The sequence below is a fragment of the Amblyomma americanum genome, chromosome 7 (assembly GCF_052857255.1).
Source record: "Amblyomma americanum isolate KBUSLIRL-KWMA chromosome 7, ASM5285725v1, whole genome shotgun sequence".
In the NCBI taxonomy this organism is placed as follows: Eukaryota; Metazoa; Arthropoda; class Arachnida; order Ixodida; family Ixodidae; genus Amblyomma; species Amblyomma americanum.
This window is the reverse complement of record NC_135503.1, coordinates 176421249-176441424: the sequence shown is the minus strand read 5'-3', so window position 1 is coordinate 176441424 and position 20176 is coordinate 176421249. Positions and strand designations below refer to the sequence as shown.

At 47.2% G+C, this 20176-nt stretch overlaps 1 protein-coding gene across 1 annotated transcript in view; it reads left to right on the top strand.

Annotated features, from left to right (window-relative positions):
- The window catches only part of LOC144098221 (calcium-activated chloride channel regulator 3A-1-like), a 1385444-nt gene that overhangs the window by 71556 nt on the left and 1293712 nt on the right, over positions 1–20176 (top strand). Inside the window, exon 2 of the mRNA XM_077630719.1 lies at positions 4585–4840. Within this exon, the coding sequence (XP_077486845.1) occupies positions 4585–4840 (256 nt within the window). The remainder of the gene's footprint in view (positions 1–4584; positions 4841–20176) is intronic.

Below are 20176 nucleotides of genomic sequence, written 5' to 3'. Positions count from 1 at the left end.
TTCGTTGGCCAGTGATTTAATGGTCACTTTGTAAGATGACGATCAGGGTGTAGGCTCCACCGAGTTCTCGATCGTAAGACAAGTGCGCTTACCTTGGAAGCCGTCACTTTCCGTAGGTGGAATCGGTTGGTTGTCGTTTGAGGGACGCTTGTGAGTTGCGCGAGGGCAGTTTTTCATGGGTAGAGGTGCCGATAAATCCATTGGAATGCCCTTTCCATTACGCCGTGCGGTTTCAGGCCCATCCGGTGGTGCAGAGTTGATGGCCATGTGCGCTGGTGGCAGATCACTCACGAGCAGTCCGGCATTTCGGGAAGGCAGGAGGGGTGCATCTGCCGATGAACCGGGAGCACAAAGCTGGATCTGGCGCCGCGGATCAGGTGTCCACTGCGTGGCAGGTGATGCCACGAGAGACGCTGGCATAGCTACCTCTGCCAGCTTGGCAGGGGAGGCACTAAGCCTAGCGTCAGTGCCCAGCTCAGCTGCACTCATGCATGGTTCCCAGGAGGCCTCAGACGGTGGGAGGACGTCCGAAGCTTCTTCAAAAGACGAGAATGCAGTTCTCTTCAAGTAGGGCACGTATTTACGTAGATGGCGAGGTTTTTCTGAATAGCGCTGTGCAGCCACTTTAGCAGCAACACACTTCTTCTTCTTCTCTTATTTTCGCCGGTTTATTCCCAACTTTTGTTCAATTGCCACGCATTTAACATAACTGTCCGGCAGTCGCGATTTAACGCTGTGGTCTGCGGCGTGCGATGATGCCTATAACACTTTGCGCCGCCTCCTCAAGGCACCATCGATTCTGTGCTATTACGACTCGACCGCTCCTACCGAGGGCCTCACGGAGGCCAGTGGTGTCGGCCTCAGCGTCGTGCTCGCCCAGAACATCTCTCCATGGTTTTAACGAACACGCCGTTGCTTATGCAAGCCGCCCACGTACGAAGGCTGAGTCTAATTACTCCATCAATGATAAAGAGTGTCCATTCTGTGGACCTTTGCCAAATTGGAGCCCTACCTTTATGGCTGCTCTTTGGACGTTTTGACGGACCATCATGGACTTTGTTGGCTTGCCTTCTTGAAAGACCCATCCGACCGCTTTGCAACGTGGGCTCTTCGTCTGCTGGATAAGACATTCGCGTGTTCTATCGCTCCAGACGTAAGCACCACGACGCTGAAGCCCTGTCCCGCTGCCCACTTTCAGCCGAGATCACCAGTCTTTCCAGCTTTGACGCCTCCCAGTCGTCGCATCACATAAGCGACATGCCCTCAGCGTAAAGTACCGACCCCTGGATCGCTTCTCTTCTCGACTTCCTCTCCAATCACACGGCTGCTTCTCCATCTAGTGCCCTCCGCCGCCATGCTTCCCAGTTCGCCATTGGTGAACATCTAGCTCCTATATCGCCGGAAGTACAGCTCAGACGGCCGCAAGTGGTTGGTCGTTTTCCTCGCCTCTTGCGACGCAAATATGCGCTATTTCCACTCTCACCGATATTGCGGTTACGCTGTAATTTTCAAGACCCTGCATCCGGCTGCGCAGCGACTGGAAAGGCATATACATCTTCGTACTTAAATACGTACCCCCTGCCTCGCCTGTAAACGTCGCCCGATGCCTCCTATTCTTTCAGCTGGTAAGTTGCAGCCGCTCACTTACCCATCACACCCTTTCGACCTCATCGGCATGATTTCTACGCCCCGCGTCTGTGCACCACGGCCAGCAACCGTTGGGCTATCGTTGCGGTTGATCATCTGAGGCATACCGAAACTGCCGCCCTTCCGTCTGCAACAGCGACAGATGTTGCCTCTCGTTTTTTGCAGCGTTTCGTTTCTCGTCACGCTGCACCTCGTGAACTGCTTAATGACCGCGGACGCGCCTTTTGTCCATTGTTGTCAAAGCCCTGCTCAGCCACTGCAACATCGTTCATCGAAACACCTCCGTCTATCATCCACAGACCAACGACCTTCCCGAGCGATTTAACTGCATCCTCGGAGACTATCTCTCAACGCACGTCGCATCCAACCACTCGAATTGGGATCTGAATCTTCCTTGTGTTACTTACGCATACAATACTGCTCGGCAGTCTACCACCGGCTCGTCTTTTTCTTTCATATTTACGGCCGCCATCCATCTGCTAAAATAGATACCATTTTGCCTTACCAACCTGACGTCTCCGAATATACCCCTGTTTCTGAAGCCGCGCATCACGCAGAACACTATCGCCAAATCGCAAGAAATTCCGCCACGACAACGCTCCCACCACACCGCACTTCTCTGCTGGCACTTTTGAGTTGCTCTGGATACCGTCAAGTACTCCAAGGCTGTTCTCCAAAGCACATCTGTTAATTACGCCGTAGAACCCTTCACGCTATCTTCCAATCTCCGCTGCCGCGATGCAGTTCAATCCCAGCGCCTCAAGCGATTCTACAACCGCGCCATCTTACCATCGCCTTAAGTCGCCAGGATGGCTTCTCTTCTTCCCCGGGCCCGAATGTAATGAAGCAAAGACGAAGATGGCCATGTGGTTCAGCCGTATTGCTTTCTCCACGGATGTCTGTGCTCGACCTGGCTTACCTCCAGCTGTTTCGCCGCTGCTCCCGTCTTTCCAGTTCCTTTCAATGAACACCCATCATACAAAAACAATAAAATCCCTCTGTGTTCGCTGCAAACGTAGCTTTTCACCTTCATCACACGCCTAGACTTTATCATTGCAGCAGAACTTGAAACAGAGGCGCACACATGACCGCACCGTCCTGTTGAAAAAATTGCTGACACGTCCTCTAGCACCCTTCTCTTTTGTGGCTCCTATACTCCGTTTCATACTTAGCTGTCTACGCAGCCAAGGCTACGGTGCCTGTTTGCGATCCTCGTCCGCATCATAATACAGTGCGTCAAAAATAAAAATAGAAATGAATTGACAAGCAAAGTGAACAGTAGTTGATATTATAGTAGACCGATGGAAGTGTTTTATCTTGCAAATAGATTGATTTTTCTTTTATGTTTTCCAGAACCGAGTGACGCAGATTTTTCGTTTTCTCAGGCGCCGGCTGTATCAGGTTTTCGCAGCTGAGCCGGCAGGTCTGTTTGTGAAAATGGCGTCGCTGTCACCTGCTCGCTTGTTTTCTTCCCCCGCTTCGACTTCGAAAACATCTCCTGTTCGCCTCTTTTCCAAGGTGAAGTCTCCAAAGTTTTCTAAAGACTGCAAGGCGGTGATAGTTAATGTCTGCGCAAGCATAAGGAAGCTCTACCCCGAGAAGACTGTCGTGACGTTCTCGCAATTGTGGGCGAGATGACCGGAGTGAGCCCTCGGAGAGTTGTGAGGTTTAAGAAAGAAGGTCTTTCTGGCGGCGTAAAATAATTGAAGCCACACTGAATTCTATCACCCCACAATTAATGATTCATTGTGTGCAGCATGCGAAAAAATCCGTGAACACCGAAAAACAGCGCCTCTCAGCCCGTCCGTTGCCAACTCTCACTTCACTTTCGTTTCCCTGCGGAAAAAGTTAACAGCACGCTTCTTATTAAAGAAGTCATTTCATTTTGATAACAAAAAAGGCCACTTATATATGGCTCGCATTTATACTTTCTATCTAGAGATTCTCCGAAAAAAGATAAAAAAAAGAACAAACCTACGCTGAGGATCGAACCTGAGCCCCCTCACAAAATGAACAAACATGCCCGCGCTTCGTATCACTCAGCCACGACGCGAGGCGGAGTGACACATTTTGTTAGTTTTTTTTTGACGGACTACTTCCGTACCTTTGGCTGTGTAGACAGCTATGTATGAAACGGAGTATAGGGCGCGTTCAGCTCTACGGCACCACCCATTAAGAATTGTTCCTTTCAGGCCGCACACAGATTATTAAATTTTATTTTTTTTTCACTAGAAGTTGAAATCTGGAATAATCTAGACGGCTGACTTCGCTCATTGAGGCCTGAAGAGTTCGCTGTGGAGTTGGCTAATATTGGGACCTGTCAAACCTCTCTGAATACTTCAACAGTTACTCATGTTGCAATTTCTGTACCGGAAACTGTACCCACTTCAGCTATATCTCAAGTATAAAACACCAGTATTTGTAAATAAAGAATAAATCATTAAACAAATCGTCAACAAATAAACAGTTAACAATGACACTTGTAAAGTAATGTCTCTCAGCTGGAGGCTGTCAAATTCCAGTCTATTCTACTCACTTAACAATCACGAAGTAAGGCTGCTGCGTTTAAATATCTCGGCATTCCTCTTTGCCGATCGGCGCACTACAAAAAATCATGGCTAAGGGTTCACCAACTGTTAAATAGTTAAAACTTAATCTTCCTGCTACGCAATCCTATGTTTCTCAACTAGATTTTCATCGTCTTTCTGGTCACCTCACCCCATTGAACAGTCGGCCTCAAATCCACGTCAGCAAGCCATTCTGCACGTTTTATCATAAGCGATGATAATGGTCATTCCGGCCACTGTGACTACTATCATGTTATCGCCATCAAATTTGTCTTTAGAATCGCTTCGAGTTGTCACGCTTGGTTCCTTATTTCATAGGAAGTCCGTGAGCCACGCGGTAAACGTAATTGTGGAATTAATGTTTGAGCAGGAGCTGCTGCGCGCCGCCTCGCGGTCGTTGCACGTGTCCTCGAGGGGCCGCTTCTACCTGGCTGGCGTGACGCTGGCGCTGCCTCTGTCGTGGCCACGGCGCCCCAGAACCCGACGCGTGCCTTACGACCCCTGGCCGCGCGCCCACGTGCGCATGGTGGCGGCCGCATCGCTGCGCGGCCCCCAGCAGCTCGGAGACCACGTTTTGCTGCCGCTGACCGCGCTGCCTCGCACTCCGGATCAAGTGGCCGCCGTTGGTACGAACCGCACCTCACGCGTCTCTCGTTCAAGCGAAATAAGTGCGAGAAATTAGTTATGTTGCAGGTGCCATGATTGAGAAACCGTCAGGGGACTTCCGAATCTCAAATCCGAGGGCCGTGGTTACTACTTGCTGCCACATAAATGTACAATTCCTTCACTAATGAGAACAAACATGAAACATAAAGAAACATGAAAGAGGATACGTGCAAAGCACAGGATGGAGCGATAAGAGCACAGTATAAAAATTGCAGGTATGAACAAAAATATCATGGTGTGCAAAACTTAAACTATGTTTTCCAGGGCTGAATATTTATTAATATGGTTAGGGAAAATGAAACTTTTTGGCGAGGATCCATTTTCGGGGGCTGAAGAAATCAATAACGTTGTACCGGTGTACCTTGCGGATAATTTTCTATGATTATGTCGTGCTGTTGAAAGAGCATTTACGCACAATAAAAAGCTGGCTTAATTAGAGTTGTTAAAATAATGTTAAAATAACACTTCAAGTTCTATGTCATTGTGAATGACTCAGTAAACAACATCTGGTAACTAATTTGAGTAATCGGCTAAGATGCAGAAAGTTTAGGGGGAAAAAAACGGAACGGAATGGCAGCAATATTCTTGCTTTTCAAGAGGTTTTACAGGATAATGGAATAGTTACAAGACGAACCGAAAGGAAAGGAAGAAAACTGGAAAGGCTGGACTGGAAGCGAGAGGTATGCGTGCCATGTCGTTTTACGGATCGAAGTGAACAGCACCGCTCGGACCTGACGAGTCACAAATAGACGCTCCAAAGGATGGTTACCATTCTGCAATGTGAAATATAGTGAAGGGCCAAGATCAGAAACGTAACGTCATGGCACTGTGTGCAGCAACTATACGCGAAACCCATTCCAATTTTTCCACAGCACTCGGCTTCAGGTCGTTCAGATCACACGTGCGCGACATTCACTGTTAACCGCGTCTTCCGGATGAAGTACGTTTTGCGTATTGCCTAATATTTACATTAGAGTGTAGAATTGTATTGAATTAAACTGCCTTTATTTGCTTCAACAAACGATACATGGGCATTTGAAGAAAAGGTTGCTCACGGCAGCTTTCTCTTCTGGTCGGCCATCGCGTTCCTGTAACCAGAGATGGGCATCCTCACGAGGGCGAGCCCTCATGAGGGCTTCCTCACCCTCACCTCATGAGGATTTCATTCGGTGAGGTGAGGGCGACGGAGAATGGGCGCATGAACATTCGTGAGGACGAGGGTGTGGGAGAGAAGACATGTTGAGCTGAGGGCGAGGGAGGGCAAGATGCATGGTCTGAGGGCGAGGCTGATGGCTCGAACCATACTCCAGGCAGACGCTTTTTTCTGTGCAGCGAGTTATGAATTCCCCTTTTAGAGCGACAGTTCTTACGGTGAAGGTTACGGGGGAAGACGTAGTTTCTGCAGTCTGGAAGAACATGAGGTGAACCAGAAAGGAGGGGAGCCGAACACCTCGAAAACGTTTTCTCGATGTACTACACCGCGGTCAATGCTATACCGAGAAAAGCTTCCTTATAACTAAAAAAGCCTATTTTTTAAAATTATGTAAAGAAGAAGGTGAAACAACCTATAGAGGTGCGCTAAGAAAGAGGCACTGGTCGGTCCGTATCGATAGCCGCCGGTCCAACGAGAACCATGGTACCGCAGTTAGCATTTCCATTATCAGTCCCGAGCCTTTCGGATCATCAAAGTGTAGAGTAAAGCATGTAGAAATTATACCTAGTAGGGCTATTGAATTCCCAAGTTCTAATAAGCTTTGTTTCTGAAGTCTGATTTCAGCTTAATGAGGTTTCAAAGACCTCGCTGCAGCGTTAAAATACTTCTACGAATTTCCACTGCCAAATAAAGCCTGTTGGCGGCGTTGGTGCGGAAATTTGAAGCGAAAAGCTTCAACTCATATTTTCTAGCGCACACGGCATTTGAGATGTCTTATATTGAATGTTTTTTTGATTAAACGACAGTTGAAGACTAGCGTACGTCCTGTGTATTTGTGTTCTTGTCCCTTGTGTTCACTAAGCGCAAGAAAATATGAGTTCAAACAATATCCAACTAGCCCAAGTTTCTGCCTTACGAAAAGTTTCAATACGGTAGTCAACACCGCGCTTCGCGCGAGCCGGCGTATGTCGGAGCACGAGTGACCTCACGCACGGCGCGGGTGGCCACTGCCGCGCGTTATGCGTCATCGTTTGACGTTCGCCGCAAGAGCGTGTTTATCGCGGTGGCCGACTATATAACCGCTTGCCAGAGAATAGGCGTGCGCATTCAACATTCATCCCAAATGCTGCATTTTAGCGACCCGCTTGATTTTCGAGTGGCATGAATAATGTTTTATTTTAAGTGACAGCATAAGAGCCTCACTGCAGCAAAAAGCCGGCATCGCACTGGGGGATGACATTACGGAAATAAAAAAAACGATACCGGTGATTTAGACTACTACGCCATCGCCACAGCTTTCCTAATACTCTATTTATTACACTGAAAATATGTTCTGTGTATATTAACTAATTATTTAAAAATCTTTTAGGAAATGCCACGAAACACATTGCAAAAGCACAAAGCAGCAGTGTACTACACGCTAGGTAAGGCTGAGCACATGACCAAGAGGGAATGCCACTCCGATTTAAAGTCGGTCGGTTCATACATTTCCCTCAGATGAACGATCAGTTGGGAGAAATCTTAACATCCAGTCTGTATGTACTGCCAAGCTCTTCAGCTGTGCTTGCAATGTCGTCGTCTTTGTCACGTACCCGCGTTCACGTGTGCTAAACTGCCAGTTTCACACCCTGTAGGTTGAAAGCGTGGTCTTCATCATCTTCCATACGTACGCATCGAAGCGTCATCAGACGATCATGCAGCAAATCGCACGAAATGGCGGGATATTAGACGCAGTGAAATTCAGAATACCCTGCGCTATCGCAATGTCATCGGGTAAAGTTAATTAAACGACCTACAAACTTTCCCTGTTCTGGGTGTATTCTATGCTCAGCACTTATTGTAATTGTTGTGGTAAAGGCTGCTGCATTTATGCTAAATATTCTTGGCATACATTAGTTTTTGTACAAAGACCACCGCGCGCTGAATTATTTTAGACGTGCATATAGATAACAATGAAATGCTATAAGTGCAGGGCGCTTGTATACACACAGTGCGCGCCAGAAGTAAAGGCAGTGTGATATTTTGCGGCTCAACTCGTAACTGTCTCGGTTTTGGGTCACGTATTAGCTAAAAAAAACACATGTACACTGACACACACAAAATAAGGATCTAGCCTCTCGTCCAGCAGTGACCTGAGGGCTTGTCTTACATGTTTATTACTCATTAATATCGCCAGAAGTTGCCGACTGCAAAAAATAACTCGTTTTAAAACGACGTTTCGTGAGGGTGAGGCTGAGGGAGGGCCGACGATGTGAGGACTAGGGCGAGGGAGGGCCAGCAAATTTTCCGAAGTGAGGTTGAGGGTGCGGGAGGTCCGGAGAACTTTTCAAAATGAGGATGAGGGTGAGGGAGGGCCATGGAATAAAAAGTAAGGGTGAGGGAGGAAAACTAAGAATGAGGGCATTTGCCAACCTCTGCGTGTAACCAGTCTTGCGCGGGTTTCTTTCACGAGCACATCACAGAGTAGAACTGTTAGCGGGTCGCATTTTTGTTTTGTGCATTCGTTTCTGTGAGGACCATCCGGGTCTTTTTATTACGTCCGAGGAGGTGGGGAGTTTTTCTTTTTCCCTGTGCGAGAGTCGGTGGCAGAGAACTGCGGCGAGGCACGCTGTGCCCCGAAGCAGTGTTCCTGGTTTCGAAGGGATAGCTGAACCTTGGACGCCGGACCGCCCCCATTCCTGGCGTTTCTTGGAACCGGCTCTTGCACGTGTTCGCCTTGTGTGGTTGTGTGCTTTCTGAACGCAATTGTTTGTCTTTTTAACTGCGAGAATGTCAACTTTGGCACAGTCCAGAGCAGCCTTTGTTTGGCCCAGAGGAGGATCGGGAAACGAGCGAGACAGTGCGGTGTGTGGCATTGTGTGTTTGAGCGTGTGCGCGAGCGGTACGTTGAACTGAGCACTGTTTCTAAAGTGTGCTGAACTAGGGCATTAGACATGGACGTACCATGGCGATCGTACCATGGCGAAACAATAACAGCCCCTCACTCATGACTTCTACGTGGCATGAAAGCTGTATAGCATTTTGTGACTATAATGCCGGCACCCTGTAGACACTTTCACAAACGTACTGTGGACATTATAATGCGAATCTGCAATTCCTAATTGGGCTTTGTATTTGTCTACAGGGTGTGACAACTGACCATAGCCAGGGATAAACATTAAGTACCCGCACTCTAATATGAAGCCAACAAATACATGTTGTCGGCTATTGTATAGAGCAGGTCACACTGCTTTTGTACGCAGCTTATTTGCATAATAAGTCGAGATTAATTTAAAAACTTCGCAAGCAAAGAAGATAGACGGTAATTTAAAATGAGAAAGTTGAAAAACACTCCGCAAAACATCGGATTAAGCACTTTCTGGCTTTCCATCGGTTACGTACTGGCTTTTTCCGCTCACTAGATTCCCGCGATCTAAAAAAAAAATACCACGTGATATGCCCACTTGCGCACAGCCATAGCAGTGCTCTCAAACATTCCATGTAGGAACGAACGCATCATTCTATCATAGAGCACAAACTTTATAAGCAACGCCCACGGCGAAATGAGGCTCCAGAAACTGCATAACCGATTAGTTTGCAACGCTTCTGTTTAATGCCGCCACCAGCGTTGGCGCGCACATGCGCATGCGCCGGTGTCAGGGACGGAGCATACGAGCAGAGCGAAACCAGGCGACGGTCGTCTGCTTGGCATCTTAGCGCGCCGAGTCTATGTTCTTGCGACTGCAACAGTGAGCGCGTAGCGCCCCTATTGATACCTATCCTTTCGATCCGTTATACATATATGTGCCAGTATAGCGGCCATCTAAGTGAAACCCCTGGGACAACGATTTGCATAAAATTTGGGGGCTACCCGTTTACGCAGAATGTTCGAAGTGGCGTCAAATGACTTGGCATGCTACTGAAGATAAAATTACCAACTGACATAAAGTCCAAACCATCTGTTGGATTCGCAACGTCGACCTTTCCGCCACCAAACCGTGCATTCCGAGGACCTTCGCACGGCAAGACTTTGATTTGAGCTAGTTAGTCGTAGCATGACAAGGTTTACGGAAAAAGCGTACAGGCGCTAACAGACGGAGACTGGACAAACACAAGACAGGACTGGCGCCAACTTCCAACTAAGCTTATTCATGCAAAAAAACCCTTAATAACCACACGTCGGCCATTACGACCGAACCGGTTGCCTCAGGGCGTTCCGGATAGTGTCAAACGATTTGTAGTGTTATGATGCGCACGTTTATAAAATTTATTTACTGATATAATGAGGAAATATACCGGATATAGCGAAGGTGGCTGTAAGCCGCAATAGTAGCGCAAAACCTATGAAGTAGAAGGCGCTGCTTGTGTCTTGTGCGTATCACGAGCTTACAATACAAGGCCATGAAATACCCCGAGTGGCCGAATACAAATATCTCGGGGTATGGGTAAACAACGGGAACATGTACACGGAAAAGCACGAACAGTCTCTCATAGCAAAAAGGCGAAGAGATGCCGGGATAATGAAACATAGGGCATTGTGGGGGTACAACAGGTATGAAGTCCTCAGAGGTATTTGGAAAGGATTAATGATGCCGGGGCTTACTTTCGGGAATGCGGTTCTATGCTTAAGGGCTGCAGTTCAGTCGCGATTAGAAGTAAATTATAGAACTGTCGGAAGATTAGCACTAGGTGCCCACGGGAAAACAACAAACGAGGCAGTACAGGTGGATATGGGCTGGGCAACGTTCGAAGCACGGGAAGCTCAGAGTAAAGTACTATACGAAGAACGCCTGAGGAAATTGGATAACAGGTGCGCAGCTAAGGTATTTAAATACCTGTACAGAAAGAGCGTCGACACACAGTGGCGGAAACGAACTAGAAATCTGGCCAGTAAGTTTGTCAGAGACGAGGAAGGAGAAAGCAAGAGCATTAGACAGGTTAAAAACGTCGAAGGTAAAAATTGGATAGATTGAATGGAAACGAAGCATAGTGTAGAACTATATCGATGCTGGAAAAGGCAGATCAGGAAGGAAACGTTTTATGATAACTCAAGAGGCAGTGCCCTCCTCTTTGAAGCTAGGTCAGGGTGCCTTAGAACGCGCAGCTACAAAAAAAAATTAACGAAGATGACACATGTGCTGTGTGTGGTAAATCAGAAGAAACAATAAAACACCACATCCTAAAATGTGATGGTATCCATACCGATGTCGATGCAGGCACAGTCACTCTTCCTGAGGCCTTAGGGTTTAGAGATAACAATAGTCATGTAAATAAATCTGCGGTGGAAATTCGCAAAAAGCGATTGGAGGATTGGTGGCACAAAAACAGAGAGGTGACATAAGTTTTAAAGTGTAGGAAGACGTTTTTCTTAAATGAAATGGCGAATTGTATTAACAACTTACAGCAGAGTAAGCAAAAATAAAGGAAAAAATATGGCCTGGCTTAGCTAAGGTTAAGCCTAGGATGCGAAGCATCGAGCTGCATACTGTGCACGACGCTTGGCGAGTCGTTCTTCTAGTTCTTCATCAGTCTCGGTGGCTCGCTGAAGCTTACGCTTTTAATTCCGCCGAGCTTCCCTGTCTGTAGGCGGCATCTCGCTGTATGACTGCCTCGGCGTGAGGAGCGGGGATCTTTTATACAACGCCGCGACGACAATCGCCCCCTAGCGGGAGGAGCGGGAGTTAGCATTGGTGGTCGCGGCCGTGCGGCGACCGCGCGAGTTGAGCCCCGTTTCTCCACAGCTGGCGTGACGTCAGACCACGTGCTCGGCTGCAGCGCCCCTAGCGGGAGGAGCAGGAGTTAGGCTATGACGTCACACCAAGCGTGTCATTAAAGGTCAATGGTGGTCGCGGCCGCGCCAGGCTGGGCTATGGTTGAGCTAAGTAGTGTCCCTATTATGCTTCGCATAAAAGCAACTGAGCATAGTGGCAACAACCACTGCCCCGTTTCAAAGGGGACGCTCCTACCTTCCATCCATCCATCGGGATTTTGCTCCTGATACTGTCGGAGCAGGACGCTTTTAGGAGCTCCAGCGGCTTCCTTCGAAACTATGTGCTTTTGGTATTTGTTTTTGTACATGCTGTAGGGGTAGTAGTTTCAAACTCTGTTAGAGATAGTAAGGCTAACGGAGGTGTGCGTGCAGTGGGGCTTTGTGTGGGAATTTCGGCGGGCTTTTACGTTAAGTAGTCGTCCGGGCAATGGGTCGGCAAATTAGGACGGCAGGGTGCACGGGAGCCTAGTGCAGTGCGACGAGTGCAAGCGTTGGTGTTATTGGAACGAGACGGCTAGCTTAGTGTGCAGGCTATATGTAAGCGTTTTGAGGAGGCTGTTCGGGCGCTGGAAAGGGAATGGGCAGCTAGGATTAATGAACTCAAAGGGGGCCTGCAGGTGGAGTGAGAAGGAAGGTTTAAACTAGATACTCAGGTAGCTGGGTTGCTTAACAGGGAGGTGAATAAAGCCGTCCTGTTGGCGCGAATTGTGGGCGAGCTGAAAGAACATCGGGAAAAGCGGGACCAGCTAGAAGAGGAGATCGAAGCGCTCAAGCCGCTGCAGGCAGGCCACCCCGGTTCGGGGCAGCTTCAGGTGGTGCACGAGGACTGCGCAGTGCACCTAAAGACCGTTGTCCCTCAGGCAGAAGGTAGCATTAAAAACTAGGCTTGTGAACCCTACCGCGTTGCAGCGAAGCAGGCTTCGAGTGGAGAAGACGGAAAGGTAACAATGGGCAAGGTGACGTGCGACAGTAGCGTACGGTGGCAGCTAGATTGATACGGAGGGCAACAGTAGCAGGCAGGATACGTATGCTTAGAGCAAAGAATGGTCTGGAAATGTTCGAAGAAAGGTTCGAGTCAGTGACTCGAACGTAGCAAGGATTGAGAAAGGCTTTTTAACGACCGGGAAGTCAGGAAAGTGTATGGTAGATGCAAGGGCCGAAGCCAAGGCGGTGTTGCGGTGTTAGGGGACAACATGGATAACCCTGTGGCGGGAGCACTGCAGCACGAGACAAAGTAGAGAGAGGCGAGACACGACTCTGGCTAACCAGATTTTTAATGCACGTTCGTCGAATATATTTTATCTTTATTTTATTCACATTACTCCTCAGGGCCAGTGGCCTTACAGAGGGGGAGTGGTAAATATATAAAAACAGTGAGAAAATACATTTGCTTACAGTAATGTTTAAACAGCATCTGAATATACAATGTTAGCTATTGCTACGCGGAACTGCTCACAATTTACAATGCCAGCAACTTCTTCGGGAAGGTGGTTCCAGTCACGAGAGGTTATCGGCAGGAGTGAATGCGAGAAGCATTTCGTGTTGCATGACACAATTCCGACTTTGTGCCTATGATCAATGCGGCGAGATAAATAAATTGACTGGGGGATGAGGTGATTACGTAAAGCGGGATCATGATACAGCTTGTGGAACAGGGTGAGACAAAAACTTTTCTATGTGATGTCAGTGTTGGGAGGCAGAGATTAGATTTCATAGTAGTTATAGTCGCTGTGCGGTTGCAGTTAGCAAGGATGAAACATAGAGTTATTTTGCGCCATCTCAAGATCATTAAATAAGTTGCCATGAGCAGTGTCCAATACAGGTGTTGCATATTCGAGCTTAGATCGTATCAGTGTTTTATAAAGCTATAGTTTCAAATTCGAAGGAACATTAAAAAAGTTTGGACGTAAGTAACCTAGCACGTGATTAGCATTTTAAATTATGTTCTCGGTATGAAGAAACCAATTAAGGTTTGAAGTAATGTGAACGCCAAGGCGACGACGACGACGAATTGTGCAGTGGCGCGAGCAGGAGCGCTCGCTCTAGGCCAGCGGCCACTAAGTCACCTCATTGCCATCGATCATCGCGTCTCTTCGGCTGCCCGCCACGTAACATTTGGTGGAGCTTGTGGGGTATTCATCGGCATCGTGGTCCTGGAGTTTCGGCGATCTTCGTCAGCCGTGGTCGTCGGCCGTGAGTTCTTGGCCTGCGTCGCTCGGCCGTGCCCCAGCCTTTCAGATTCGAACCGACATCACCGTTGTCACCCGGCCCCGTCCCCCGCCCAGACCGCTCGACATGACGAACTGAACCCGACGCAAGGACCTTACCTACCGACCTCACCGACCCCAGACGCCGCTTACATCTGAAGACATCGTTCCCCTGCCCAGGCCGTTCGGCGCATCCTGGGGCCTCGACCGTTGGCTCCTGGCGACCTGCGGCCCGAAAGCTTCATGGACCAGGAATCATTTAGCCATCGCATTCATCGTGACGGCCAGCACCTCACCAGTTTCTCGTTCCTGCCAATCCATCCTCAAAAGCCCGTAACCACTTCTCGCGTCTCTTTTTCACCGATCGGGACGGCCTCTCGGTGGCCCCGGGTAGTGTGACGACGACGATGAACTATGGAATGGCGCGGACAGGAGCGCTCGCGCTAAGCAAGCGGCCATTAAATCACATCATTGCCATTGATCAACGCGTCTCTTTCTTCGGCTGGCTGCCACGTAACAATATGACGAGACTGATTCCAACGAAATGTTGTCAATGTAGTAGTGAGGTGGGGCGGAAGTTTCTCTAGATGCACGCATGACTTTGCATTTCATATATTTAGCTGCATTAACCAATCTTTAAAACCAGTTCCCTATTGTGTTGATGTCTTACTTAGGTAATGTAACGTCGTTAGCGTTGGTTATTTCTCTAAAAATGACTCAATCATCAGCGAACAGGTGAATATGAGAGTTCACAAGAGAGGGAAAATCATTAACGTAAATTAGAAACAGTAGGGGTCCAAAAAATGAACCTTGTGGAAACCCGGAAGACACCTTGGTAAAACTGGAGTTACAACCGTTAGCAAAAACAAATTGTGAGCGATTAAGCAGACAAAATTCATTCCATTTGAATAATCTACAGTAACTATTCAGATTTTTCAGTTTGTGAAGTAAAAGTTGGTGACATACCCAGCCAAAAACCTTTCAAAAGTCTAGAAATATAGTCAGCTAGTGATGATAGGTCTAGAATACGATGCAATGCATGTTTAAACGATATTAACTGTGTTTCGAAAGAGTAAAATTTTCGAAAATCATGTTGCGCATGCTTAAAAAAAGAGTTAGATTGTTGTTTTCACCGCGAAGAACAAACTCGGTGGTGTGTGCAGTGCTGTGCGCAAAAAGATTGAGCATGGTGGTAACCGCGCAGTGAATGATTGCACGATAGCCCACAGAAAGAGGCTCACAGATTGCGACACATGTGTATCGCGTTCCACTTTCATGTGGTAAGAATTACATCGATGGATGTCGACTGGTCGATGGATCAATGAGCGTCTAGCGGAACACCGCAGATCTCTAAAAGGTGCTGTGTCTTCCAACCTCGCTTTGCACTGCAGGGATTGCAAACATTGCTTTCCTCACCTTGACAGGACAAGTATCTTGTTCAGGCACAAAGATAGGGTATGCCGGGAGCTGATAGAAGCTTACTTGATTAAGAAAGAGAGAGAAGCGTGTGCCGCATCACCGTCGGTCAGCCTGCAGGATAAGGAAGTTCCTTTTCTGCGCAGTTTCTTGGGGGCAAGGAGACAGTACGGGGAGTTGGCCTGATGAGATTGAATTTGGTTTTCCTGTTGCTGTGGTGTTCCTTATCACGCAGGAATGAAATGTCATTTATTTCTTTGTACATCGGTTGTGGCGGTTCTTTTTGTTGTTTTTGTGTTTTATCACGCCTATAAAGCTTCCTTTCAGTGAATAAAAGTTCAGTTGATAGTCTGCGCTTGTGTTGTGTCTCCTCGTTCGCTTTTGTCCTCGTTTGTTTGCGCTGTCAATTATGAATCCACACCAACTAGCCCAACTTTCTGTTCTTTTTAGATTCGAGCATGTTAACAAGGTTGGTGAATATTATATGTTCAAGCATTTAGCAACAAGTACTGGTAAGAGATATGGGACGATAGTTACTAGGGGATGATTTGCTGCCCGATTTGTAGTCTAGAACCACCTTTACGATTTGCCACACAGTAGGTAGCGTTGATTGGTCAAGTGGTTGCTGGAAAAGTTTTGTTAGTATAAAGGAAGAATAAGATGCGAGTGCTTTCTAAGAACTTTGGGTTAATGCAGTCGTAACTCTGAAGCGGAATGAACACTGAGTGCACCAATAAGCTTATCGACACCAGGAGTAGCAACAACTATAGGTGGCATTGAAACATAATTGACGTCGTGAGTTGTTGGCATATGTACATCAGAGATGACTGTAAAGTTGTCAGTGAATGAGCGGTTGAGAATCGTGGCGCAAATGTTGGAAGGAATGGGGTTGCCTGATGGGTCAGATAAAGCGATGTTATCATCGGTGGAAGAAGGATTAATGACCCACCAGAATTTTTTCACATTTGTAGTTAACATAGAGGGCAGAACATGTGACGGAAAGTGCTAAACGTGTTGGAAACCCCCGTATACGAAGCCTAACGCTCACTAGTTCGCGAGAGCTTTGCGATGTTGTAGATGCGTTTATGTTTGTTAGATAAACGCTTGATGTGATTATTGTACCAGGAAGCGCTTGAGTGGGTGGTAACAGGGCGTTCAGGAATTTATTGTTCAGTCAGTTGGGAGACTTTAGCTGTGAACATGTTCCAGTTAGTTTCAACACTGCGGTTATCAAGGCTGTCAAGGAAAATATCGATAAAAAGAGACAGCTCATTATTTATCGCCTGAAATTTTGCTTCGTTATAATCACGTATAATTTTTTTCCTTCTATTAAATATGCGGAGGGGCTAGGTTAATGTCAAATTGCATTAGCTAGTGGCCGCTGATGTAATAGGGTGAGGCTATGGCAGATCAATTTGTCAAGATTAAATCTAGTGTATTCGCCGCGGTGTCTGTTATTCTAGTTGCTTGTGTGCACAGTTGCACCAGCGAAAGTACTGAACACACGTATAAAAATTCGCAAACATGAGACGAGAACGGGGACATTAAAGGAAAGCCGGTATTGCATGTTATGTTCGAAAAATTAAAATTGCGAATAAGAATAGGGGGGGGGGGATGAAGGAAAGCGTGTTGAGACGATATTAATAGCATCGTAAAGTTCGTCATAAACGTAGGCGACGAGGAAGGTGGACGGTTGCATTCGCCTATTACTACTCTGAGATGATTAAGAATACGAGACCATACTACTTCTATATTAGCCTGGATATGTATACAGGATGATGGGATATCATGTGAAACAGCGAGCAACACTCCACCGCCTCTCTGAGTGCCCCGATCACAGCGGAAGAACGAAAAACGGTGAGCATTGAAAATGATATCAGTGTCGCGAATTTGCGTAGTGAGCCAAGTTTCTGTTATCGCGATGATTTTAAGCGGAACAAGTGTCCATAGCTGATTATAGAGAGTTAAACTTGTAAAGAACGTTTCTGATGTTAGTAAAAAGAACTAATACTGAAGCTGCGGATGCCTGACCACTACCCCTCTCGCATGCTTACGATGTGCTATCCGAGCCAGCGGCAGAGGCTGAATTGGCGTGTACGCTGCGTGTATCAATGTTAATTATGGTGTTTATGCTTGAATCGTACATGCAACAGTATTGTTAATAAGTAACTTGTTGCAGTACATCTTGTGCAGGGGGGGATACATGTTAGCTTTTTGCAAAATCGAGGAACTTTTTACGTGCCAGATGTGTTGCGACTGAATAATATTCATTAAGTGTTACCTTGCTTTCTTTTCGGCTGTTGCGCTTGGAAAGGATCAAGACTTTCGTTTTAAAATTTACATATTTCGCAATGACCGGACGACATTTGTCAGTACTGAAGGTTCCAAAACAGTGCGCGCGTTCAATAGCATGGGGCGAAACTTTGTCATTACTTGTTAGTTTTTCCTCAGTGTCCTGCCAGTTTTCATTGGCATCTGGAATGCCGTAGAAAATTGTTACGCCACGATCAGTCATCAAGCTCATTCTGTCGTGATTGTAATGACCTGACCTGTGTGGAAAGTTCACATGTTTGAGTCCGAATACTTGAAATTTTGTCGCTGAGCTCTTCTTCTTTTTTTACAGTTTTCCTCCAGAACGTCGAAACTGTTCTGAATATCAATGATATTTGTTTCAATGGCTTTTGTTCGTTTTTGATATCTTTTACGTCAGCTACTAATTCCGTCTCGTCTTTAGAACTTTGCAGGTAATGAGTGTGAACAACCTTTAGCAGCTGAAATATAACTTTCATCTGTTCCTCGGGATCAGCGAAAAGCGATTTAATGACTTGGAGCGAATTTGAGCGTTTGGTTGGGGGCCCAGGGTTTCTCTCCGCATCACCCGCATGCAAAAGCAAAAGGGTCATAGAAGAGCATTCACAGAAAACATCGCAAAGCACTTGTGGGCACGGGAACAGCATTAAGCAGAAGTTATTAATTTTCTTAGCATATGAAGGAAGGGCAGTACACACCTGCATAGCAAAATGGAAGCGGTTCAGTGCGAGATTGCCAGTACTGTGGCCGTGTCCGCTGAAGCGGAAGTTTCCGTGCTGGCTTCTTAAACATTTGGAAGAGGATTGATGTTGCTGTCGATCCGAAAGGTGATGTGCAGGCGAGTTGTACCGGGCAGGGTACGTCCAGGAAGGGCGCGAAAGCAAGATACGCAGAAAGCACCTCGTCAGACGCGCAGGCGCGGTGGTAATCCACTGTCGGTGGTGTCTAAGGATGGCATACCAGGCCGCACAAGTGGCCGATAGCCACGGCAGAAAAATTGAAAGCACGGCCTGCATAGCAAAAGGGAAGCAGTTCAGTGAAAGATTGCAGGTACTGTCGCCGTGTCCACCCGGACACGCTCGTACAAGAAGCAGAGGACAGACGCATAAAAAGTATTCTCCAGAGCTTACCAACTCAATAGTCAGCACGTCACGAAGGAGATTGAAGCCTTCAACATTCTACTAATGAGCGACATATGCGTCAGCATACCTTCAATAGCGCTTCTTGACAGTGAAATTGATTATCTGCGTGCATTGTCTTAATCTTTTACCACGTGTACATGTTATGTGTTTTTCATGCTTCTGTTCTTTCCTACTTGTACGAGGGAGATGTATTTATTTGACGAACGTGCATTAAAAATCTGGTTGTTAGTCAGAGTCGTGTCCCGACTCTCTCTTCTCTGTCTCAAGCTGCGCTGCTCCCGCCACAACGTCGTGCACCAACCAGCCCAACTTTTCACACTGTTAACATGGATAACGAACACTTTGTTGTTTTACTTGCTGGTCTGAACGATGTGCTGAAGGGGAGGAACCAGAACCTCGAGAAACAGAAGTAGGGATGCGTAGGCTAAGTGAGGCATCTGAGAGGGCGCATGTGACCATATGCATAATCCCAGATGTCAGGAGGCAGTTTAGAGGGACGGAAATTGTGCAGTAGTGGGAAAAACTCGTGGTGTATGACACCTCTGGCACCGAAAAAAACTATCAGCATCGCCTTTGATTCGGTCTTCTGTCGCCGCACCTTTCTCGACGCCGGAGAGCTTGTGGGCCGCCATTCGGCGTTCTGCCTCTGTGTTTCAGGATCGTACTGCAAACACCATGTTTCTTCTTCAGCAATGATACTGTCGACGAATGCAGCATCCTTCTCAGCTTCGGAGAGCAAATCGGCGCTCATTGATGTCCGCGTCTCCTTCTGGTCCTGTGTGAGGGAGTGCCGCACAAATCAGGCATTCAGCTTTCGTTTCTCGAAGCTCGCACACACAATTTGGTGGCATGTTGTCTTACTTATGTCGAGAGAATCTGATAGCATTCGGACTGTAATGGCGCGGTCATGCTGCCCGATTTTCCTCATCCGAGCCACGTTGTTCTCATTCCTGTAGGTTTAAGGGCGCCCCTGTCTAGTGTCGTCTTCCACCGACGTTTTCCCCGAAAGGAACCTCTTGTTCCACTCGAAAACTCGCCCCCGCGATATTGTCTCGTTCCCGTAAGCATCACGAAGGAGCTCATACGTCTGTGGCTGTCTTGCCAAGCTTCACATAGAATATTATGTTTACATGCTGTTCGAGGTGGACGTCCATCTCTCCACATTCATTCACAGTAGAATGCGCAGAGGACTAGTGAAAACGTATAGATAGATGGATGGATAAGGCCGAACCTTTTAAATCGGGCGGTGGTTCAAGTCACCTAGCCATGACATGTGAAATTTTATTCTTGCCTTGATTATAGCCACCAATCAGATAACT